Source organism: Cryptomeria japonica, chromosome 11 (assembly GCF_030272615.1).
Source record: "Cryptomeria japonica chromosome 11, Sugi_1.0, whole genome shotgun sequence".
NCBI classification, from domain to species: domain Eukaryota; kingdom Viridiplantae; phylum Streptophyta; class Pinopsida; order Cupressales; family Cupressaceae; genus Cryptomeria; species Cryptomeria japonica.
The window spans coordinates 517,266,717-517,293,087 of record NC_081415.1 but is presented as its reverse complement, the minus strand read 5'-3'; the positions used below and the strand labels follow the sequence as shown (position 1 = coordinate 517,293,087).

The 26,371-nt window shown below is 36.2% G+C and overlaps 1 protein-coding gene across 1 annotated transcript; it reads right to left on the bottom strand.

The window, feature by feature from the left end:
* Window positions 1-22,556: 22,556 nt before the first annotated feature.
* On the bottom strand, window positions 22,557-23,579 carry LOC131859761 (uncharacterized). Its single transcript, XM_059213798.1, has 3 exons — window positions 23,086-23,579; window positions 22,896-22,970; window positions 22,557-22,802 (listed from the first exon to the last, which is right to left on the bottom strand). Exons 1-2 carry the CDS (start codon window positions 23,527-23,529, stop codon window positions 22,914-22,916), a joined length of 501 nt encoding a protein of 166 aa, XP_059069781.1. The 5' UTR covers window positions 23,530-23,579; the 3' UTR covers window positions 22,557-22,802; window positions 22,896-22,913.
* Between the last annotated feature and the right edge of the window lie 2,792 nt (window positions 23,580-26,371).

Below are 26,371 nucleotides of genomic sequence, written 5' to 3'. Positions count from 1 at the left end.
CAAGATACAGCTTGAGGAATTCTTAGAGAAAGGTCGCATTCATCCTAGCGCCTCCCCTTGGGGTGCACCAGTCATCTTCATAAAGAAGAAGGATGGATCCCTTCAGTTATGTATGGATTACAGACAGTTGAACAAAGTGACCGTTAAGAACCGATACTCTTTTCCCAGGATCGGTGACTTATTTGATCAACTTCAGGGTGCCAAAATATTTTTTAAGATAGATATGAAGTTAGGGTACCATCAGTTGAGGATAGTAGCGAGTGATATCCACAAGACCGCTTTTCGTACTAGGTATGACCACTATGAGTTCACCGTGGTTCCATTTGGTCTTATGAATGCTCCAGTTGTATTCATGAGTCTCATGAATGGGGTATTCCACACTTTCCTTGACCGATTTATGATTGTGTTCCTTGACAACATATTGATATATTCTCAGAATGAGAAGGAGGACGAGGAGCACTTGAGGCAGCTATTGCAGTGCTTGAGAGACAATCAATTGTATGGTAGTTTGTCGAAGTGTGCATTCTTTAGATCAGAGGTCAGATATCTAGGACATTTTATATCTGGTGATGGGATCTCAGTTGACCCATCAAAGATCAGAGTTATTATGGATTGGCCAGTGCCAACTAGTGTGATAGAAGTTAGGAGTTTCATGGGTCTAGCAGGTTACTACAGATGCTTCATTGAGGGGTTCTCTAGGGTTGCACATCCTATTACATCTCTTCAGCGAAAGGAAAAGAAATTTGAGTGGACAGAAAAGTGTGAGAGGGCCTTTTAGGAACTCAAAAAGGAACTTACTAGTGCACCTATTCTTGTTGTCCTAGATCCCTCGGCTGATTTCATGGTATATGCAGATGCTTCCTTGGATGGTTTAGGAGCAGTTCTTATGCAAGATGGTCGAGCTATAGCGTGTGAGCATAGAAAACTTAAGACTCATGAGCTTAACTACCCTACTCATGACCTTGAGCTTGCAACAGTGGTGCAAGCACTTGTGAGGTGGAGACACTTCAATTTGGGTCATCATTTTGAGCTTCATTCAAATCATCAAAGCTTGCAGTACATATTAACTCAACCTAATCTTAATGCTTATCAGATAAGATGGATGGAGTTTTTATGTGAATATGATTTTGATTCTCACTACATCAAGGGGAAAGAAAATATAGTTGCAGATGCCATGAGTAGGAGATGTCATGACATATGATCCATGTCTATAGATAAAGATTTGAGATATTGTATATTGCACCAGTTTTCAGAGGATGAGTGGTATTTAGAGGTATGTCAGGTAGTGCGATCTCAGGAGACCCTAGAAGGTAAGTATGCAGAGTATTCATTAGAGTCTAATGGACTAGTATTCCATAGAGGGTGCATCTATGTACCTTCTTCCAGAGGGTTGTGTGATTTCATTATGATGGAGGCTCATAGAGATCCTTATGCAACACATCTCGGAGTTAAGAAGATGCATGCATATTTGAGACAATTATATCATTGGCCAGGTATGCAACAATTCATTGATGTACTAGCAGCCCAATGCCTTGAGTGCTAGAGAGTCAAGGCAGAACATCGCCATCCAGGTGGGTTTCTCCAGTCTCATGCAATACCAGAGTGGAAGTGGGATACTATATCGATGGATTTCGTCATTGGTCTTCCTATGTCATCGGGTCATCATGATGTCATCATGGTGATAGTTGACAAGCTGACCAAAGTGGCCCACTTCTCACCAGTTTGAACTACCTTCACAGCACTAGTAGTGGCACAGGTATTCTTGGGGGATATTGTCAAACTTCATGGAATTCCATGCAAGATTATTTCAGATAGAGATTCCCTCTTCACTTCTTCCTTTTGGAAGGCGCTGTAGGCAGCAATGGGTATTAGACTCAACTTTAGCACAGCCTATCATCCAGAAACAGATGGAAACACAGAGATGGTAAACCAAGTGTTAGAAGACATGCTTCATATGTATGTCATGGATCATCAGACCAGATGGGAAGAGTACCTTCCTTTGGTAGAGTTTCCCTATAATAATGGGCATCACACTTCTTTGGGGATGCCACCATTTTAGGATTTGTACGGCAGACCTTGCAGGACACCTTTTATTTGGGATTGCATTAAGGATAGAGTAGCTATTGGTCCTGAGATAGTTTGTGATATGGAGCAATAGGTGGATTTGATTAGACATTGCCTTAGAGAGGCACAGGATAGACATAAGAAGTATGCAGATGTGAAGAGAATAGATCTTCATGGCTGGGGATAGAGTCTTCTTGAAAGTACAACCGCATAAGAGTCCAATCCATTATGGAAAGGGTTCTAATCTCGCACCTTGCTTTGTTGGACCATTTGAGATCCTTGAGAGGATAGGACCAGTTTCATATCATCTAGCTTTGTCACCTAGCATGTCACGCATCCATGATGTGTTTCATGTATCAGTTCTGAGGAAATATATTTATGATGAGTCTCATATTATAGATTGGGATGCCTTGTAGGTGGAGTTGGATGGATAGTTGACTTTGGATCCCATTCGCATTTTGTCTCGCCGGACGCTAGCTCTTCGAGGCCGAGAGCTAGACCATGTTAGGCTCCAGTGGGATTGTTATGATGAGGTTGTGGCATCATGGGAGGACACAACACGGATCAAATCTCAGTACCCCCATATTTTTTATGAACTCCAAAAGGAAGTTCATGCCTAGAGGGGGAGGGTGTGAGGCCCTACCCCGAGTCATCATAACATTGCAGTTATATTTCATGTTTTGGACCTATTATTGATACTTTATTTTGATGCATTATGGACATAGATTCTATATGATCCAGTGATTGGATAACATTGATATGATGTATGCCATTTATCTTTGATTTGCAGTACTTTATTTTGATGCTAGAAATTATGGATGCATGCCTTATAAATGATTGAATTTCATGATGATTATGATGATGCCATTGAGTAAATTATTTTATGTCGATTTTATTGGATAATTGGTAACTTGATTATTATAATTGAAATTATATGCAAATGTCTGAATTGTATTCATTTCATATGTTTGTATTATATGTGATTATTGGGATTACTAATCTGCAAAGTGAGATGTGCAGGAAAACTAATCCATGTGACCATGGAAACTATTCGAAGAATCAAGCTAAACCTATGTGCGTTTGTGAAGCCAAGGGTTGTCTATTTGGAGAGACAACACCTCATGTGTAATGTGTTTTATATGTAATTTTTTATGCTTGAATGTGTGTTTAAATTGAATTTGTTAAATTTGTTAACTCAAAAAAAGGGACATTGCCATGTGTATTTAAGTATTGTGTATTTGTGTGGTGTCACTTGACACGTGTTGTGAAGTGAGTTGGCAATGACATGTCCCTTGGAGGGAATTTGTTTAACCGATGAATTTTTCAAAATATCCTAGTATGGTCCCAAGAAAGTCTTGGATAGAGAGTCATTAGAAAGATCAACTCAAGGTTGACCCATAGGTAAAATTTGGGTGAGTTTCTAGAGGGTTAAACTAACTCCCAAGGTTATCTTAGGGGGACTTTTAAAGGTCCATATGTTATACCTATGGGTAAAGGTCAATTTAAGCCATGTGTCCACTCCCTGGTGACTGTCAAGTCACCTCAAAAGTTGAATTTTCCAAGATAACCGAATTTTAACTTTTGAGGATTTCTCCTAGGTTAGACAAACTTCCAATTGAGTGATATTTTCTCTTCCCCATTTTTCTTTTACCTTTTTGGGTTTCTTTTTTTAGAGAGCTTGTAAGATGTTGGGAAGACCAACCTATGAAATCTCTCACCCTTTTCAAGAGGTTGGAAAGAGAGAAGAGTCTTCTTAGGGAAGGGTTTGAAAGGGAGAATTCTGATCACCCACTCTCCATATTTTGGAGACATAGAATTCTTGTTGAAGTTTTTAGTTTTGGGGGTTGGATTTTCTAATTATGGAGGAGGAAAACGATTAGTGGATTGGGCAGCTCTTCTTCAACTTCTCTTTATTTCTATTTGCAAGTTTAAGGTTGGTAGAATTCCATCCTTGTAAGTTCTTTTATTGTCAATGTGAAAATGATTGTATGTTCTTTTGATGGTTGTTTTCTTGTAGTTTTGGGAAGTTCACCTTGAGTCCTTACTTGTGTTTTTCCTTATTTGTTGAATGATTTATGTTTTTGGGGTGTTTCAAGGTCATACACACTCTTGGGAAGGTAGAGTAGCCTTGGGGGTGAAGGGTTGCTTGATACCCTAAGAGTGTAGAGACTCTCTTCTTAGAAGAGAGAGATACACAAGGGTTATGAGACCCTTGTTGCATTGTATTTTTTTATGTTTATGCAAAGGGGGTCATAAGGGGAGATTTTGGTCTTTTATGCCATGGGGGACATAAGGGTATTTTAGGACAAGTATGTGACTTGTGGTGGTTCTATTTTGGTAGCTTTGTAAAGGCATTGTGTTCTCCATATTGTAGGTTCCCCTCTAGGTACTTGGTCCACCTTCACCCCTTAAAGAAATAGTCACTTGGTGACTTCGTTTATCCTTGGGTTTGGAGTTCAAATGTTATGAGTCTTTTTTGTGTTGTGTTTGAAATGTTTGTATCCTATTTAGCCTTGGTTCTTCTAGCTCGAGGGTGGCTTCATGTGAGCCTAGGTTGGGAGGTGAGCCTCCATGGTCACAAGCTATAGGTTTTATTGCAGGTTGCTTGGGAGTAAATGATGGAGTAAAGTCTACTTGCAAGTTCCTATTTAATGTATTGATTTTCAAAGTAAAGAAATATATTTTTTACAAGCCCCCATTTGGTAGAAATGAAGAGGCTTGAGTCTGTAACCTTCCTATTATTGTGTAAAGAAATAGAAACAGAAATGTATGTTTACTTGAGTATTTTATTCCAAGAAACATTATATTTATGTATTGCTGGAAATAAAGTAGGAAATGAAATCAGTTTTCTATTTTATTAACTATTGAAGTAAATGCATGTTGAAGTGGGAAAAAGTTAGATAAATATTTAAGTTGTTGCAAAATAAATGTTAGAAGTGCAGTTGTTAATAAAACAAAATATTATTTTTTGTCTTTAGTTTAAACAAAACAAAATGTATGAAAATATTTCTTAAGAGTTAGTTTAAATCTTTCTTTTATATATATGCAACTTCTTGTTTATCGAACAAAAAATAAGACTAAAAGATTTAGTTGCAGCTTTAAAATAAAGTATTTCTGTTAAATTTATAATTCTGGAAATAAAAGTTCATCATTGCATTTCTATAAAACTCTACATTTAGTAAATCTGGAAATGCACATTTTAGAGGAGTTAATTAATCTATGTATTCTTAGTTAAAAGAGAAAAGATAAAAGAAAGTCATTCTGGTTGTTAAAACATACTTGCTCTAAGCTAGTGTAAAAGAAAATAAAAGTGCAGATTTAAATATATAACTATATATGTGTGTGTGATATATTTTAAATATCTATTATTTTATTTCCATCAAACTGTTGTATTTAGAAAAACAAAATTGATATGTATGCTGCAATGAACAAATATATATATGTATATATATATACATATATATATATAAATGAAGAGGTCTGTTAATTCTATTCTGGTTTATGCAGAAAGAAATTTTATATTCCCAATATATATATATATGTTCTTTTACATTTATTTTTATAAAAAAAAATAATAACAAAAATAAAGAGGTGAAATTAATGGTTCGGGGTGCTAACCCTCGCGGGCCACGACCATACAGTTGTCTACAACCACTGTGTGGGCTGCAAGCCACACAAGTGGTCGTGCCCCCTATGCGGGTTGCGACCCTCATAGTGGGCCGTGCCACTGTGTGGGCCGCAACCCACTAGGTGGGGCCGTGACACCACTGATGGCTACCAATAAAACCTCCCCTCGCCATAACCCCCGCCATGGCCTCGCTGCCTCATTCGCTCCTCCTCCACCATGACGTCCACCCTTCTTCACCTGCACACACACACAACAAAAAAAAATATATAATAATGTGTTGTTAAAATAAAACCCTAACCCAATTTCGGGTTAGGGTAAATGAATAACAAGAAAAAGATTATGTTAAGAAAACATAAAACCCTAACCCTTTATCGGGTAAGAGTAAATAAAAATACAAAAGAAAAAGAGTCATAAGAATGTAAAATAATATAAACCCTAGTTAGGGTTAAAATGAATGGAGGAGTATTAAAAATGATAAAAGGGGGGGGGAGTTCTTTTAAAATTTGAAATGGGAAAACCCCAATATTTAAGTTGTTTCCATTTCGTTAATCTTATCATTTTTGCAAAATAAATGTTAGAAGTGCAGTTGTTAATAAAAATAAAATGTTATTTTTTGTCTTTAGTTTAAATAAAACAAAATGTATGAAAATACTTCTTAAGAGTTAGTTTAAATCTTTCTTTTATATATATGCAACTTGATGTTTATCGAACAAATAATAAGACTGAAAGATTTAGTTGCAGTTTTAAAATAAAGTATTTCTGTTAAATTTATAATTCTGGAAATAAAAGTTCATCATTGCATTTCTATAAAACTCTACATTTAGTAAATCTCGAAATGCACATTTTAGAGGAGTTAATTAATCTATGTATTCTTAGTTAAAAGATAAAAGATAAAAGATAAAAGAAAGTCATTTTAGTTGTTAAAACATACTTGCTCTAAGCTAGTGTAAAAGAAAATAAAAGTGCAGATTTAAGTATATAACTATGTGTGTGTGTGTGTGATATATATATATATATATATATATGAAGAGGTCTGTTAATTCTATTCTCGTATATATATATATATATATATATATATATATATATTGGGAATATAAAATTTCTTTTACATATATATATATTGGGAATATATATGTGTGTGTGTTCTTTTACATTTATTTTTATTAAAAAAAATACTGAAAAAAATAATAATAACAAAAAAAGAGGCGAAATTAATTGTTCGGGGTGCTAACCCTCGCGGGCCACGGCCACACAATTGTCTACAGCCACTGTGTGGGCCGCGAGCCACACAGGTGGTCATGCCCCTTGTGCGGGTTGCAACCCTCACAGCGGGCCACAACACCACCGACGGCTACCAATAAAACTTCCCCTCGCCATAACCCCTGCCTTGGCCTCTCTGCCTCATTCGCTCCTCCTCCGCCATGACGTCCACCCTTCTTCACCTTCACACACACACAACAAAAATATATATATAATAATGTGTTGTTAAAATAAAACCCTAACCCAATTTCGGGTTAGGGTAAATGAATAACAAGAAAAAGATTATGTTAAGAAAACATAAAACCCTAACCCTTTATCGGGTAAGGGTAAATAAAAATACAAAAGAAAAAGAATCATAAGAATGTAAAATAATATAAACCCTATTTAGGGTTAAAATGAATGGAGGAGTATTAAAAATGATAAAGGGGGGAGGACTTCTTTTAAAATTTGAAATGGGAAAACCCCATTTGATTTAAGGAAAATATTTTATGTTAGTTATTTTATTATAGATATTAGGGATTTAGTGGAAAATGTAAATATTTATTTATATAGGCAATACTATATACATGTTTCGGTAAATTTCTTAAAGAAGTTTACTAATGGAAATTTTATATAGTAAAATGATTAATTTTATGTTAAGGGGGTAATTTAATGTCGAATATTAAATATTTGATATTTAATGTTTTGGGGAAATTATTTTGACATTAATGTGAGGTTATTGACTAATTAATTATTATATTTGATTTAGTTATTTTTATTTTTATTTTTTTGGGTAGGTAATAGGCTGAAGCCGCAATATTTTGAATTATTATTATTATTATTATGTTTGATTAGATTGACCCTAGACCTTCCCCATTTTTATGGAAGGCCAAGAGTCACAACTTAGAATTCATTTTTAAATGTCCCTATTGGGAATTAAACTTGGGTCTCCACAGTGAGAACCCAGTGTTTTAACCAATTAAGCTCAACCCCTTGAACTTGATTTAGTTAATTTTAATAGATGGATTTAAAAACATTATTTACTATTGCTCAATTAATTATTTTTTAATAGAATGGAATACGCGTTAACATTATTTTAATTAGTTTCATAAGCAATTAAATACTATTTGGGATGATTATTATTGTAGACACCTAAAAATGGTCAACGCTTGCGGAATCATACTTTAACATTTGCGCATTGCCTCATTTTAGGTTTTTGCGTCGCATTAACATTTCTCCTATGTCACGCACTTGGTTTTTATCATTTGCGAGCATCGAGTCTTTCTTCTGTATTCTTCATTCATCTTGCTCTCAAATTTGGTCTTGTCGACAACACTATCCAGTCATGATTTTGATCGATTTTATCCTGTCGCATCAATGTGCGTGCTCATTTGTCATTATTTTGGACATCGTCAATCCTAATTAGGGTTTTGTCCTCTTATCAATCTTATCATCTGGCGATCGATTTGTCATCGATCGTTGTTATGTTCGATCTTGTCAATTTTGCGATCAATTTGTCATTGACCGTTGTCATTTTCAATCTTGTCATCTTGCAATCTATTTTGTCATCGATTCTTGTCCTTTTGTCAATCTTATCATTTTGCGATCGATTTGTCATCGATCATTGTTTGTCTCAATTATGTCAATTTGGATCAATTAGTCATTGTTCCTCGTCAATTGGCACATTTATCAATCAAATCATTTATCACATTGGTCCTTTGTTAATCCGAATCATGATCGAGTCAACTATCTTTCATCAAGACCTAATTGTCATCTTTGCATTGCTAATTCATCTTCTAGGGTTTCGTGATTTAATCATTTAACCTTGTTTGTCATTTCTCCCTTTAGGATTAATAAATTATTTATTTGTCCTAAGTCTTCTCATCACAATTAAATGTTCATTTAATTGGCTAATTATTCCTCTTTTTGTGAATTAATTAATAAATGACAAATTATTAATTAATTCACCTAATTTATCTTAATTCCTAATTTCCTCTTTTTCTAATTTCCTAATTCCTCTTTTTCTAATTTCCTAATTCCTCTTTTTCTAATTTTCTATTTTCTAAATTCCTAATTTCAATTCTCTCCTATTTTTCTCCTAATTTCATGGGAATGACATAGAAATTTGTCATAATTTGTCATAAATGACAATCAATCAATTCTTGACATAGAAATTTGTCATAAATTGTCATGAATTATCAATCAATCAAATTTTGCATAGAAAGTGCATAATTTGTCATAAATTGTCATAATTGACATTTTTGATTTGCAATTTCTATTTGAATTGAATCATGCTAATTTGATCATTTCTCCAATTTATCTATAAATTGGATGAATTTCTTCAATCTCGATCTAATAATCACTTGTTTTGAATTATTTTGTCGAATCAATCACGCTTCGAGTACTCTTGAGCAATCATCTTGTCTACTTGCTTTCATATCATGATCATGCACTTGAAGGTGAGATCCACAAACAAAAGCTATTTGAAGAAGAAAGAAGGACAATGGAGCCACATGAAGGAGATATTCAGATCTGCATTTGGTTTGCTTAGCTTTTAATCTTGAATGTTTTGCTTTCATGTCTTTATTGAGTGTGTTTAGGATTGATCATTGCATTTGAGCTTTCGTGATTGAGCTATTATTCATATTTTCTTGTGATGATTTCCGATTTCCTAGCTACAATTATCTCTTGATAAAAAATTGAAGAATTATTTGGGATAGATTAATTAATTAATAAATAAAGTTGTGATGACCCCTTGGGGTAGAATTATTCAGTGTTAAAATTGTAAACACTATATTTGTTGCGTTAATTAAATTAACTTTAGGAACTCATTCTTTTAACGCATGAGTCAACCCTTAGTATAGCAAACTTATTTATCGCATCTTTTACCGAATAACATCTAGTATTTTTGTGTTGTTTTAAAAAAAAAAATTTATTGTTGCGTTTTTTCCCAAAAGTTTGGGCATGACAAATTTGTTGAGGCAGTTAGGCCAAAATGATGATTCAAAGTGATGGGCGATGCTTGTAAAAAAGGACATGATAGCATTTTGAATATGGACGGCCATGTGGACATGAGGAAGAATCAATTTATGTTTCCTCGAGCATCTCATTATGTTACATAGGGGTATAAAAGGGTAGTTTCTATTAGTTTTAGGGAGTTGATTTGAGAAAAATATTTTTATCTCTAGTCAAACTTTAACAATTTTTTAGTATATGCAAATAGGTTCTCAAACTATGTCAATTTCTGGCCTATGTTTTTTTTATTTTCTTTCATGTTGAACTATGTTTTATGTCATTTTGAGTAGGAATTAAAGATTTGTAGTTTGTAAAAGCATTTGAGATTTCAATATAACTTATGTTGGTTGAATCATGTTTGATACTCTTTCAATTGACCAATGGTGCTTTGGAATCATATTATTCTTATGAATGAAATTGTGACATGAATATGCTCTAATTAGTATACTATTGTCGAGCATTTAGCTATGAATTCATGTATGGTTCTCTGTGCTTGGAAAGTGTTTTAAATCATTAAATCTTTGGCGTATTGCCTTAGTTTAGGTAATTTTCAATTTTATCTCTTTGCCTTTTTGTTTGTGATGAAGAGCCAACTTCCAAAATCCCAAAGGTTGTTCAGTGAAGCGCAATAGGTTCCCCATTTTCTAAACCTCCCATAAGGCTATTCTCTTGAAAGAAATTTTAGGCATCAAAACAACCTATCCAGCCTTTTCTTGCTTTGGAGTTCTTTGCTTTGTATCTCCAAGAGCCTTTTCTTTTGTGGAGGTATGTTCATAAGGTCACTTCCTTAATTGCTAACATTTTGAGTTCCACCTCTTTTTTCAAATTTTCTTGTCATTATTTAGGGGCCTCAATTAGTGAGACCAAGAAGATATGCATCAATTCCTCTAATGTCTTGTTGGAGGCCACTAGATGTCTAATTATGCATTCTACATAAGTACTTTATTATCTATAGTTAGCTACAAATAGATCATTAGATTTTCCTTCATAACTTTCTTATTAAAAAAACCCACTTTAGGGTAAGTGCACCAAGATGGTGAACAAAACGGGAGGTATAAGTGGTCACTTTTTTTTTTTTTTTTTTCTTCTGAAAAATAGGTAAACCTGAACTAAAAAGAAATATTTGAAGGTCATGCACTCAAAACTAGGAGTTGAGAAAAGAATAAGAATTATAGTACTCTGAATCTAGTTTCTAAACTACTAATTTTTTTAAAATTGAATAAGATTAAGAGGGTCAAACCTTTCACGCACAAAAAACTATTCCTGATTTTTTCATAAAAACATAACATAGTTGTTTTCATGCGCTACACAAAATATATAGTTAGATTTAGAATTTTGCAAAATCCTTTGGTAGGATGATAGATAAGAGTGAGATCTAGAAGTTGTATGTTTTTTTGTAATTTTTCGTTGAGTATTTTTTTTAAAAAAAATTTGAAGTGACCGCATCCTGAAAATTTGGTACCTATTCATGCGCGGGGCATAACTTGCATCAAAATAATAAAAAATGCAAACTTTTTTATTAGAAGTGTATATAATCTAGTGTATAACAATAATATGTAATTTATTTTGAATTTGGTCAAGTATATTAAAAGTTATTAAAAAAATGGTAGACATATGTTTGTGAGGACTGTCAAGGCACTAATTAAGAAAATTAAAGTTTACTATGCTAATGTTTTCCAAAAAAAGAAAAATTTATATGGTCAAAAAACTGAGAAGAAGTGTGATATTATGGTGGTAATTTTAGAGATACCCACTTGATCATTTGTAAACCTGATGACGACGAAGTCAAGAAATCATGTTCGACGATGAAAAAATGTGTAAAGGGACAAAAATGGGGGGAAATGGGCTTGCAAACCTTAGGGTCGTTTTCCAACCCTCTTACCAAGCCAAAACCTGCATAGGTTTTGAAAAACAAAAAATACTATTCGCAGTTCTAAATAACCCATACGGGTTATGTAGACATAATAATGTATGCTTATAAAATTAACATTTACTACACATATGTATAGACATACATATATAATATGTTTTTATGTATGTATATATGCATATCTATAGTTATATATACATATATTTATATAGATATATGTATATATGTTTGTATACATGCATGTATCTCTTCTTTTCCTCTCTCTCATCTTCCTTCCCCCATCTATCTATTCTGAGCCCTAATTATCCTCCTTGAGTTCTATCTCATCTCTCTCCCCTTCACACTGCTCTCTTTATCGATTCTCTCGCCCTTTTCTCCTTCTTGTTCTCTCTCCACCTCATGTCTCTCACCCTCTCCTCCTACTTTCTCTCCCTATCCCATTCTCTCTCTCTCCCTCTCTCTCTCTCTCATTATCCTATTGTATTCTCACCCTCTCCCCCTTCTCTCTCTCTCTCTCTCTCTCTCTCTCTCTCTCTCTCTCTCTCTCTCTCATATACTCTCTCTCTCTCTCCCTCTCCCTCTCTTTATCCTATTCTCCCCATTTCCAACCTCCCTCTCCCTGTCCCTCTCTCCCAATTTCTCCTCTATCTCTCCCCCCCCCTCTCTCTCTCTCTCTCTCTCTCTCTCTCTCTCTCTCTCTCTCTCATTTTTCCAATCTTCCTCTCTCTCCCTATCCTTTTTCCAATCTCCCTCTCCCCCTCTCATTTTCCCAATCTCCCTCCCTCCCCCTCTCCTTAACCCCTTCTCTCTTTGTCTCTAACTCTCTCTCCATCCCCCTCTCCTTATCCTATTCTATTCCTCTCTTCCTATCTCCTATTCTCTCTCTTACCCTCTCTCTCTCTCTCTCTCTCTCTCTCTCTCTCTCACTCTCTTCATATCCCCTATTCTCTCTCTTACCCCATCTCCCCATCTCTCTCTCTCCATCTCTCCCTCTACTTTTCCTAATCTCCCTCTCTCTCCCTCTCCCGCTCTCCTTTTCCCAATCTCCCTCTCTCTCCCTCTCCCTCTCCCCTCTCCTTTTCCTTATCTCCCTCTCTCTCCCTCTCCATCCATCCCCCTCTCCTTATCCTACTCTCTCTCTCTCTCTCTCTCTCTCTCTCTCTCTCTCTCTCTCCTTATCCTATTCTCTCCCTCTCTTCCTATCCCCTATTCTCTCTCTTACCCCCTCTTCGCCTATACTCTCTCTCTCTCTCTCTCTCTCTCTCTCTCTCTCTCTCTCTCTCCTTTAACCAGTATCCCTCTCTCTCTCCCTGTCCCCCTTTCCTTTTCCCAATCTCCCTCTCTCTTCCTCTCCCTCTCCCCCTCTCCCCCCTCTCCTTTTCCTAATCTTCCTCTCTCTCCCTCTGCATCCATCCCCCTCTCCTTATCCTACTCTCTCTCTCTCATTTTCCCCATATCCCTCTCTCTCCCTCTCCCCCTCTCCTTTTTCCCAATCTCCCTCTCTCTCCCTCTCCCCCTCTCCTTTTCCCAATTCCCTCTCTCTCCCTCTCCCTCTCCCCTTCTTTTCCTAATATTTCTCTCTCTCCCTCTCCATCCATCCCCATCTCCTTATCCTACTCTCTCTCTCTCTCTCCTTATCATATTCTATTCCTCTCTTCCTAGCTCCTATTCACTCTCTCTCTCTCTCTCTCTCTCTCTCTCTCTCTCTCTCTCTCTCTCTCTCTCTCTCATTTTTCCAATCTCCCTCTCTATCTCTCTCCCCCTCTCCATTTTCCTAATCTCCCTCTCTCCCCCTCTCCTTATCATATTCTCTCTCTCTCTCTCTCTCTCTCTCTCTCTCTCTCTCTCTCTCTCTCTCTCTCTCTCTCTCTCTCTCTTAATCCTATTCTCACCCTCTCTCGCTTCTCTATCTCTCTATCTCTCTCTCTGTCTCTCTCTCTCTCTCTCCCCCCCACTTCCTATTTGGTTCTTATTTCTATATAACCCGCTCTCTATCTCTCTCTCTGTCTCTCTCTCTCTCTCTCCCCCCCCACTTCCTATTTGGTTCCTATTTCTACATAACCCGTACGGGTTATATAGAAATAAGGCCAAAACGTGTAGTTATACATAACCTGTATGGGTTATGAGAAATTGTGAACGTTCACATTAAATATTTCCATAACCCATACGAGTTATGGGAAAATCTTAATATATTTTAGTCCCAACGGCCTAAAAACCAGCATTGCGAGTTGTTTGAAGGCCCCATTGCTTTTGCACATGATTTTCTGGGATAGTATTAGTAAGGTTTTCATTTTTTTTTTTCTCACTTTTGCTTTGAAATGATTGATTTGTCTTGTATATTGGATTGTTTTTTAATTTATCTTATCATTATTACTTTAGATTATAACAAAATGATGATCATTTGTTGTTTTTTTGCTTTGATCATGATTGATTTGTCTTGTATTTTGGTTTTTTTGAAGTTATTTTATTATTGTTACTTTAGATTATAACAAAATGATGATCATTTGTTGTTTTTTTTCTATTTGATTGTGGATTGTCATCATGATGTTATGTGTAGGACAATGGGAAAGAACAAGAGAGGAACAAATGAATAAAGGGAGGCAACAAAGGAAAGACAAATGGAGTGTATGAGAAGATTACGTGAAGGTATGTCATCTAATGCACCTAATGAAAGTGATGAACATTCAACAATTGAAATTGATATGATGAATGCACCAAATCAAAATGATCAACATATACCAATTCAGATACACATAATGAATGCAATGAACATACACCATTTGAAAATGATTTGGTGAATGCACATGTTAATGAAATTGAAGAAGATATAACATTTGAATTTGATGTGATCAATGCACATAATGCACCTAATGAAAACAAAGAGCATGCACCAATATTAACACCTCTTAGAATAATTCGTAGAAAACCAAAATTCCTAATAGATATTGATGAAAATATTGTGAAGCCAATGCATGATAAAATTCCGAAAGAACTTGTAGAAGAGCAGTTAGAAGAATTTGGAATAACTATTTTGAAAACTTAAATCAAAGTGAAAGATGCCAATTGGTTGTTGAAATGATTAAAAATATGAAATTTAGAGAGACACTGAAAATTTTGGGGTTAATAACATCCAAAAATATTAGTGAAATAACCATTGTGAGAAATATTTTTGATGCATACCAAGCCATTGGTTTGAAATCACGCACTAAAGATGCTAATGTTACTCATTGTGTCCTCACATCAACCGTAATGGGAAAGGAAATGAAAAAATCTTGTTTAATAAGCAAAACAAGCAAGTCATTAAGGATAAGTAGAACCACATTACAATATGCCTTAGAGGGGCGAGAGAAAATCGAGGATCCTAACAATAATTCTCTTTGGGCATTTTATTGAGGCCAAAAAGAAATTGACTTCTACAGTGGTTGATGGAGAGGGTATTGAGTACCCAATAGGGTCCTTTGTTGTGACATGGAAATGGCTTAGAGGGTACCATTGTTGTGTTGAGTTGTATTGATACCTCTTAAACTCATTTATTTAGCAGTTGTTGTATTGATTTTGGCATTAACTTATCCTTCTATAAAATGCAAGTACCCTATCAATAATTCTAATGCCTGGTTGTTTGAGAACTTTGAGACACATAGACATATTCTTCATTACTCAAACCTTCTTGTTGCAACAAATATTCATTTGATTAAATATCATGATAGACCTCTTAACAAGGATTTGTTGAAAGTTCTTGAATCTAACCACAAGGAAATACTTGAGACACTAAGGGTTGGAGCTGATCCAGAAGGTTCACTTGATTGGTTTTGGGCCATCTAGAAGAATAATTCTACAATATGGTAGAATAATTTTGACAATTTTGTATATATCTTTTGCAAAACGTTGTAACTTCGCTTTTTTTGGATGTGCTCTACATGCATATGAGTTGTAATATGCATATGAGTTGTAATGTGCATATGTAGATGTCAAATTTTGTATATAAAAACATCAATGAGTTGTAATGTGCATATCTAGATGCTAAATTTTGTATAAAAAAACAACAATGAGTTGCAATGTGCATATCTAGATGCTAATTTTTGTATAAAAAAACAACGAGTTATAATTTGCATATTTGGATGCAAAATTTTGTAAATATAAATAGTAATGAGCTTGATCGTTTATATTAGATGCCAAATTTTATATATAAAAGTGCCCATGGGGCTGATTTGCAAATTTTGAGAGACAAAATTTGTACCATTCGATTATAAACACATTTGTAATAAACTTGTACCATTTGATTATAAATTTTCACTATTTGATTATAATGAACTATGTCTGATTTTGACATATGTTAAATAACTTGAAATGGGTATCTGAATATGCCTTTTTTTTCCAAGTGTTTTGGGGAAGTTTTGAGTTATTGTTGAATTACCCGATTTGAAGGGCTAGTAGGAATACGCCTCCTAAGTGTAGTTTTGTGTATTGGGAAGTGAACCAGTCAACTTGGGCATGTGAAACCTTGTGTCAAGGTGTCATATGTGTGTTAAAACCCTGAGTTATGTTTGGTTAAGTCGTTGAAGTTGAAAACCCCATTTGAGTGGTTGGGTGATTCCTTGAGAGTGCATTGAGACAAGGTGTGAAAGGGTGAGAAACCTAGTATTGGATGATTGGAGTTTGATTAGTGAGAAACCAAACCACCCAGATGCGTTCGCACTGACGATTCATTCCCACGACGAGCAGAATGAAAGATGCACTATTTTGTCACCTCTCATTGATGGTTTTTTATGGTTTTTGATGTGACAGAAAAAATCTCACCACAAGAAAACAAAATCGAGTTGTCCGAAACCGAGAGAGGATTTTTTAGGTAGAAAAAACATGACCCCATAGGTTCAAATAGATCATATATAAGTGACATGATCTTCGAGTTACGTGACGTCAAAGTTTGATCATTTTTTCCACTTTGAGCGCTCAAGGGAAAACGTCGCTACGAGATGGCTCAGAACAATTGGACATCTTGGGGACCCAGACAAGGGAATACCTAGAATAAACCTGACCATTTGAACATGCTCGCACTGACGGTTCATTCCCACGACGAACAGAACGAAAGATGCACTATTTTGCCACCTCTCACTGATGGTTTTTAACATTTTTTAATGCTACAGAAAAAATCCTACCACAAGAAAACGGAATTGAGTTGTCCGAAATTGAGAGAGAATTTTTTAGGCAGTGATAACACAACCCCATAGGTTTAAATGAATCTTCCATAAGTGTCACGGTCTCTGAGTTACGTGACTTCAAAGTTTGACCGATTTTTCCACTTTGAGCCCTCAAAGGAAAATGTTGCTACGAGGTGGCTCAAAACGATCAGATGTCTTTGGGAGAAAGACAAGGGAACACCTAGTGTAAAACCAACCACCTGGACTCTCTTGTGCTAATGGTTCGTTCCCACGACGAGCAAAACAAAATATACACTATTTTGCCACCTCTTATTGACAGTTTTTTATGCGACAAAAAAATCTCACCACAAGAAAATGGAATCAAGTTGTCCAAAACCGAGAGAGGATTTTTTAGGCAGCAACAACACAACCCCATAGGTTCAAATGGATCATCCATAAGTGCCACGATCTTTGAATTACGCGATGTCAAAGTTTGACCATTTTTTCCACTTTGAACGCTCAAGGGAAAACGTCGCTATGAGGTGGCTCAGAATGATTGGACATCTTGGGGAGTGAGACAAGGGCACACCTAGTGTAAACCCAGCCACGCTGACAGTTTGTTCCCACAACAAGCAGAATGAAAAATGCACTATTTTGCCACCTCTCATTGACAGTTTTTGACAATTTTTTATGCGACAGAAAAAATCTCACCATAAGAAAATGGAATCGAGTTGTCTGAAACTAAGAGAGGATATTTTAGGAAGCAACAACACTACCCCATAGGTTCAAACAGATCATACATAAGTACCACGGTCTCCAAGTTACGCGACGCCAAAGTTTGACCATTTTTTCCACTTTGAGCGCTCAAGGGAAAACGTCGCTACGAGCTGGCTCGGAATGATCAGACGTCTTTAGGAGAAAGAAAAGTGAACACCTAGCATAAACCTGACCACCCGGATGCACTCATGCTGATGGTTCATTTCCACGACAAGCAAAACGAAAGATGCACTATTTTGCCACCTCTCACTGACGGTTTTTTATGGTTTGATGTGACAAAAAAATCTCACCACAAGAAAACCAAATCGAGTTATCCAAAACCGAGAGATAATTTTTTAGGCAACAACAAAATGACCCCATAGGTTCAAATGGATCATCTATAAATGCCACGGTCTCCAAGTTACACGACATCAAAATTTGACCATTTTTTCAACTTCGATCGCTCAAGGGAAAACGTCGCTACGAGATGGCTCGGAACGATCAGACATCTTGGGGAGCGATACAAGAGAAAACCTAGTGTAAACCCAACCACCTAGATGTTCTTGCACCAACCGTTCATCCCCACGATGAGCAGAGAGAAAGATGCACTATTTTGCCATCTCTCATTGACAGTTTTTTACAGTTTTTTATGCGACAGAAAAATTCTCACCACAAGAAAACGGAATCGAGTTATCCAAAACTGAGAGAAAATTTTTTAGGAAGCAACAACATAACCCCATAGGTTCAAATGGATTGTCCATAAGTGCCACGGTCTCCGAGTTACGTGACGTCAAAGTTTGACCATTTTTTCCATTTTGAGCGCTCAAGGGAAAACATTGCTACGAGGTGGCTTGTAACGATCAGACGTCTTGGGGAGAAAGACAAGGGTACACCTAGCATAAAATCAACCACCTGGATGTGCTCACGTTGATAGTTCATTACCACAACAAGCAGAACGAAAGATGCACTATTTTGCCAACTCTCACTGATGGTTTTTGACAGTTTTTTATGCGATAGAAAAAATCTCACCACAAAAAAATGGAATTGAGTTGTCTGAAACTTAGAGAGGATTTTTTTAGGGAGAAACAACACAACCCCATAGGTTCAAACAGATTGTCCATAAGTGCCATGGTCTCCATGTTATGCGACGTCAAAGTTTGATCGTTTTTCCACTTTGAGCACTCAAGGGAAAATGTCGCTACGAGGTGGCTTAGAATGATCAGACATCTTGGGAAGCGAGACAAGGGCACGCTTAGCATAGAACCAATCACCCGAATGTGCTCGCACTAACGGTTCATTCCCATGATGAGCAGAACGAAAGATGCACTATTCTACCACCTCTCACTAACAGTTTTTTATGCGATAGAAAAAATATCACCACAAGAAAACAAAATTGAGTTGTCTGAAACTGAGAGAGGCATTTTTAGGCAGTGACAACACGGCCACATAGGTTCACACAAATCATCCATAAGTGCCATGATTTCTGAGTTACGCGACATCAAAGTTTGACCATTTTTTCCACTTTGAGTGTTCAAGGGAAAACGTCGCTATGAGGTGGCTCAGAATGATCAAATGCCTTGAGGAGCGAGACAAGGGCACACCTAGCATATACCAAACCACCCAGATGCACTTGCATTGACATTTCATTCCCACAATGAACAGAACAAAAGATGCACTATTTTTCCACCTCTTATTGATGACTTTTTACGAAAGAAGAGATAATTGGTTTGATTTGATGTTAAAATGATTGCTTAAACTCTTCTTTTATAGGAGATTTGGATGAATTGGTGTGTCTCTTACCCTAAGGCTGACTTGTTATGGAATAAAATTTAAATGAAAACCTTACCTAAGCTGACTCATCCTTAGGTAAATTTCAAATCTGCTTTGTGCGCTCAAATCTTGTCTGAATTGGTTCTTAAAATGATGAACTTCGCTCCATAAATATGAGTTTATGAAATAATAACTTCACTCCAATCTCTTCATGCACGAAGGACTCAAAGAAAATTCACTCAATCAAAATACATAATATCAGCATTACCAGTGTCGGTACTTGGGTATACACAATATGAGCAATAGATAGTTTAAAAGTATATACCATATGAGTTACAAGTAATGAACAAATTGGATCACATTTCAAGACATATACACAATGAACAAGTTTGATCACATTTCATTAGAAAATAACTAAGTTTCAAGAATATCAAGTTTCATATATATCAATGAACAAATTGGATCGAATATCAAGTTTCATATATATCAAAATGAACAATAATCATGTACATATAAAAAAATGGCATAGATGCCAAATCAATAATAGTTACAAAAATGTGGCATGTGCCATGTCTGTCAAAGTCGATATATATATATATATATATACAAATGTCGAATATATAAAAAAATTGGTCCTTCAATTACCACAACTATAACTATATGTATCTATCGATATCTATGACTGTGGTGGATCATCAAAATTGATCCTCTTTGAAGTAGTATGTGGCTCTGCAGGTAGCTACACAAGGACAATTCAAATGTCGAATCAGATATATTTTCTTAATATAACATCAAAATAACTAAATATTGAACTCTAAATTGTTTGAAGTTGAAATTTTGATTACCTCATCTCTATCTTTTGCAATTGGGTGAGGCTGAGGATCCGTGGGATGTCCTAAAGGGGGCTGTAACTGGTAAATTAACATGTTCAATGATATCTCTGAAATGGGTTTAGATGTTTTGGGAGTTATCTCTAAAGTCAATTAAAACCGAGATTCATAAGATTGATGAAAAAACTTCTCCTCCTTATTTTCAATGAGAATATTGGACCCAAAATGAATCCTATGTTTTCTAGTGAAATACCTCTTTCCTTGTTGAAACTCATTTCTATCTTCAGATATTTCTTGAGCTATTTTTTCATGAAGTTTTATTATAGAATCTATAATAGCTTCTGGTTTAGGAGGGCAACCCGACAAATAGATATCCACAGGAATTAACTTATCTAATCCGTATCTGGAGGATATGGAGTTGACTATCGACCTCGAACTTCCTGTACTAATAGATCAACTCAATCCACTGCCTCCGCCCCATGCCGCTTGCTTCACTTCCTCTATATATAGATCTCTATCTCTATCTCGATGATCCTTTAGAATAGTAGGGCCCTCTAGGAACAACTAGAGTGGAAAAAAAGAAATGAGCAACCAGATGAACAAGGACAATAATAGTGTCCACATCCACAACTATGGTAGTTGAAGAGGGGCCTAAAGCCACATGTCTATAATGTGTAAGATATATGTAGCTACATCTTGAGATTGAGTATGCAAAATACCAAGCCACGTGGACTAGGTTTGTTATCCTGACGCGCCACTTCGATCTCACTTCTTGACGTGGCTACCACCATTTCACTGTGAGCATGGGCATTGCACATTCATGATCAAATCTGCTAAGACAATAAAACAAGTCAAAGTGGGGTTGGGAGGACTAGCTATAGAAAGTGAACTCCCTACCGAGTTGGAACTATTAGCCATAGAATAGTAGGGGCCGAGCACCCTGCATGGAGAGAAAAGGGGCAGGGAGTCTCGACTGAGATCACCAATAACACATTGTAGCATGATTGGGCGGGAGCTATAGTATATACAATTCCCCCTACAATTCTATGGGGCTAGAATGGGGCTTGATTGGGTCCATAATTCTAGTTGGTGGGTGGGAAACTATAGTTCCAATTTCTTCTGTAGGATGATAAGTGGGCCCTACTATTCTAAGTGCTATAGTTGGAACTAACAACTATAGATTGTTAACCCTTCCCCTTCCCAAAAATATCAACCGGTAAGTGTTGAGTTTTATTTGAACTTGTAATGACCTAAACTCTAGATTGTCACTTACCCCCGCCCGATAGGTGGGAGGACAGGCGCCCAGGCCCCCCTGGGAGGTATATAATTGTAGTTGGGGTCAATGGGAAAATGAAACTAAGTGGGGTCCTACCTGGATTCCTGTTAACTAATTTATAATCATTGAAGGGAAGCTTGCATGCTCGGCCTTGGATCCGAACTTCAGAATGCTTTTAAACCAGAAGGTGGGAGTTCTGGTAGGCACAGTACAAAACAAACATATAATAACTAAAAATGAATAGACTAAAAAACTAAAGCATACCAGAGCCTTAGATGGATGTGATGTGGTCGTAGGAGGCAAAGTCACAGATGAATCAGTTACGACCATTTCCTATATCCATGGTAAGTGATCCAAAAGGAGTTAACTAGAGGGTTTCAACTCCATTGTGCACTTACTAAAAAGGAGTTGATCTAAGACAAACATGCCTTTTCCCTTGGTCGTGTTGGATCCCATAATATACGTGTAGGACTTCTACTGAAATGGAATGGTAGAATAACAATAGGAAGTTTGGAAGGGACCTGTAATAGGTTAAAGACAATTATACAAATTAATAACCCAGAGTTGTTGACAAACTAGATAGAACAAATATTTTTAACATATGTAGAACAAATGCACACCCAAGCCTCGTATAGTTCTCCTGTAACCTTAGGAAGCCTAGTCAAATTTGATGTAGCTATTACCATTTCCTATATGAAAAATGATAACATATGATATAGACATAAAAGGATTTAGTTATTTCGAGCAAGCAAGAATGCAATCCAAAGTGAATATGAAGATATCACCTCTTCCCTCTATTGAACCTCATCGACATCAGGTGCATTCATTAATTTCATAAACCCCATATGTTTCTGTATATATAACAAATAAATTAAGTGCATTTATCAATATCTACATATACATGTTTAATCATAATACATTTCAACAAATGAATTTAAATTGTACTGAATTGCCTTATGTCGTTTGGGTGTCCGAGAGGATATCTTTTTCTGCCTCGGAAGGCTAGAGGATGGCTTTCTCACATGAGATGTCCTCGAGGCGGGTGGGGTAAACTAACAAAAAAAAAAATTAACATAAGGGAAAAGAGCATGTATTTAATATATCACTTAAGTAAAAAATATATAAATCTAAATGGTACTGCATAGCTATCTTGGCCAAAGTCAATGGCCGAAAGCGTGATATCATCAAGTTGGGACATCTTAGCCCTTGATAAGCCCTATAAAACACCAAGTAATGATACATATAATTAACAAAAGATATTTTGAAACCAATGTATTATTATATTTTTAACAAATTTACAAATCTTTACCTCTGGTGGAGAAAATACTCATGACCGTGGAGTTGACTGAAAAGTATGTGGTGTACTCCCACCACCTGCTACACCCTGCAATGCATTTTATTTATGTGTCACTTTAAATTATTCTAAAAATAAAAATTCATTTCTTTTATAAGATTTAGTCACTTAATTGATAACATGTCATAAACAGAGTTAAACGCACCTGTGTCTGATAGAGAGGGTACAACATATTGATCAGTTCGTCGGTGAGGGACACATCCTCTACAGTGGAAGCATGGCATCTACTCCTGCAACATGTACACGAATGAGATGTCCTACCATCCTCATCAACGTCAGTGTCTACACTAGAACATACACCCTGGCAAGTGGGGCACATATGTTGAATGGGCTGGCTTGTGCCAAATGATGCATGAGGTGATGCTGATGAAGGAGGTGTCATTGATAAAGGAGGTACCACTGATGAAGGAGGTGTTGTTGATGAAGGAGGTGTCGTTGATGAAGGAGATGTCGCAGTTGTTGGTACATCCTCTGCTCTGACCAATTGTGTGCCATGCTGAACAATGACATCAGTCAATGATGCAGTTGCCCGAAGAGTCAGTAATTCCATAGACTCCTTCAAGGATATAGGGATAGTGACATGAACCATGGGTTTAGGATCTATATGCCTCCTATGTTGTGGCTCTACCACCCTATGGGCCCTAGGTCTATCCTACACAAAGCCTCTCCCTCTACACTAAAATTGTCGGATGTCAAAGTAATTTGGCTTTTCGCCGAGGATAAACTCACAAAACAACTTTTTCAAAAAATATAGAGGCACCTCCCAATTATTACAAAGTAGTTGGTCAAATACCATATACCACCTATCCCAAAAAGCTTCTTTCAACCTAGCATGAACACACCAATGTATAGGAAATCGAGTCGTATTTATTTCTAGGTTGTTACTCGTAACAGGATTAGTGAAAAGAGCACATATGTCAGCTTTACCTATGACCTTTTTTCACTTGATCATATGACAACCCGTTCGCATAAAATGTTCGACATCTATCCCTCCATGAACCCCATTTTGTAACCTCCCTAGATACCTCATTTGCACTATTAGCCATTGTTTCTAGTTTTCTAGCGAGGGCTGAGTGGTGCGCCTAGAGGACCTCAACCTATTCACCAATATAGAAATTTGGGCACTATTTTGTGTAAGGCGGTTGATGAGATCCTCTTGTGTGGCATCTACATGATCTAATGGAAAACGTGGAGGGTTTTGGCGTGGCAATGGTTGTTGAGGAGCAACATTTTGAGGATTTTGTGGTTGTGGAGCAACGTCATGATGGTTTTCTTGTTGCTCATGTGCAATTTTTACAGGGTTTTCTTGTGTTGCTTGTGCAGAAGGAGGTCTTTGTTGTCTATTTCATTTTTGGGGATTGCTTGAAGAATCTGACATCAAATTAATAAAAATAAAACTTAAATCAATTAAAAAACCCTACTTCAATTAAAATGCAAACAAAAATAATCAAACCAATCAAATCTTACATGTTCGACGGGGTGTCATTGTTAGAAATTGCTCTCAATGTTTGGAAAATCCAAAATAATTGTAAACCCATGCGAGTTCTATGGATTTTTGGCTTTCTCTTGCTACTATTCCACGGGTTTTGGCATTGAAAATGGCCAAAACCCATGGCCTACACAAAAATATAATGTTTCTCAAAACCCGTATGGGTTTTGAGAAACTTTTAATTTTTTTTTAAAAAAATTAAATGTTCCTCAAAATCCGTACGGGTTTTGAGGAACTTTTTGTTTTTAAAATTGTTTTTGGCTTACCAAGCCTAGCACATTTTTGAATTTTCAAAACCTGCACAAGTTATGAAAAATTTGGTGTTTTTTTTGGCATGTGGCCACTTTTTTGTTCACCATCATGGTGCACTTACCCTTTATAGTTTATACTTATTAATGAGTTTCAATTTTGGTTTTTTGGGGGGGATAGGATGTCCTCTCAACCTTCTTTGTCTTTTGTCTCTATATCACTTTTTTGTGGATAAATTGGTGTATGTTCTTTCTCCTCCTTTTTTCTTCTCTACATTCATTTGTAATACTATCTCTAGAGTTTCCTTTTCTGTTGGATCTCTTCTTGGAGGTGTAGTGGGCGTATCCTCTTCCTCGGTCTTCTACTCTCACCCTTTGTGAGTTCTAGTTGTAGTCTTCTAGATCTTCGAGGTGTGGTTGTTGGTTGTTCTTTTGGGTCGATTGTACCAAAACCCCCTTTGACATGGAATATTTCTTTTATTTTCTCCATATATTTGATAGTTTTTTCCATTTTCACAAATTCCATGATATCCTACTATTTAAGGTTTCTTTCTTATTTACGGTCTATAGGAAGTTAAAATAATTTTTTGGCATAAGATTTTATTTCTATATTAGGGATCTCATAGGATGTATTGGTATGCATGAGGTCCAAGGTTCAAGTGCCTCCATCTAATTTAAGTTTTGCACATAACTTTAGAATTAAAATCTCCATTGAATTTTCTTTCAATCTCTCTTTCCATTTTAAAAAACCCTAAAAACAGAAGAATGGGTAGCTCCTTATAAACATGGAGGTTGCTTTGCAAGTCATAGTGCTATGTTTGTGAAAGTTCTCAATTGTGATTTCTCTAGCACATGATTTAGGAATCAATACTGAGAAGGTTCATTCTTAGACTCAATTGGTTCATGTGAGACAAATTCTAAAGAGCCCCAATCATCATCAAGAGATGTGTTAGATGTAGAAGCATTTGGAAGGGATTTAGAAATACCTTGGACAAATGAAACACAACTATGATTCATGAAAATGAGGAAGATATGGGCTTGCCTAAGTCAAACCCTATTTTGGTTCTCCCATCTCCACAACTATGATTGATGCACGAGGGCTTCACTGGCTAGGTAATATTATATCTCGTGTGTTCATATTGGGGGGTTTAATATCCCGAAAAATGAAAAAAATATATTGCCTATCTGGTGAAAATAAGGGGGGTTCTTATTCAAACTATGAAAAAATACAATATCTGGTGAAAAAGAGGGGGTTTTTAATTTGTGTTGTGTATTGGCAGGGGGTGACAAAATAGGAATTTAGGGAAATAATTTTTTAAAATAGGGAGATTCTCTAGTATTCTATGAACATGCGTGATATAACCCAGGTTCACTAAGTGAGACCCCCATGGATTGACGGAAAAAGGGAGTTTTTCCTAGAGAGGAGAGAGATTAAACAATAGTGGAAATTCTAACATGAAATGTATATACCTTAGGTATGAAACCGTCTTATGAAGTTTCACATAAACCTGGTGATGTGATTCTCTTTAGACAAGTCTTGCAAGTGTTAATGCAATAAAATGATCACAAACATGAAATCATATTTAAATGTTGAATGGTGTAGTCTATTGCTCAATATGTTGATTATTTAGAATTACGACAGTTGAATGTTCTTGAAATCAATTAACATTTATGAATGATAGAATATGTTCTTT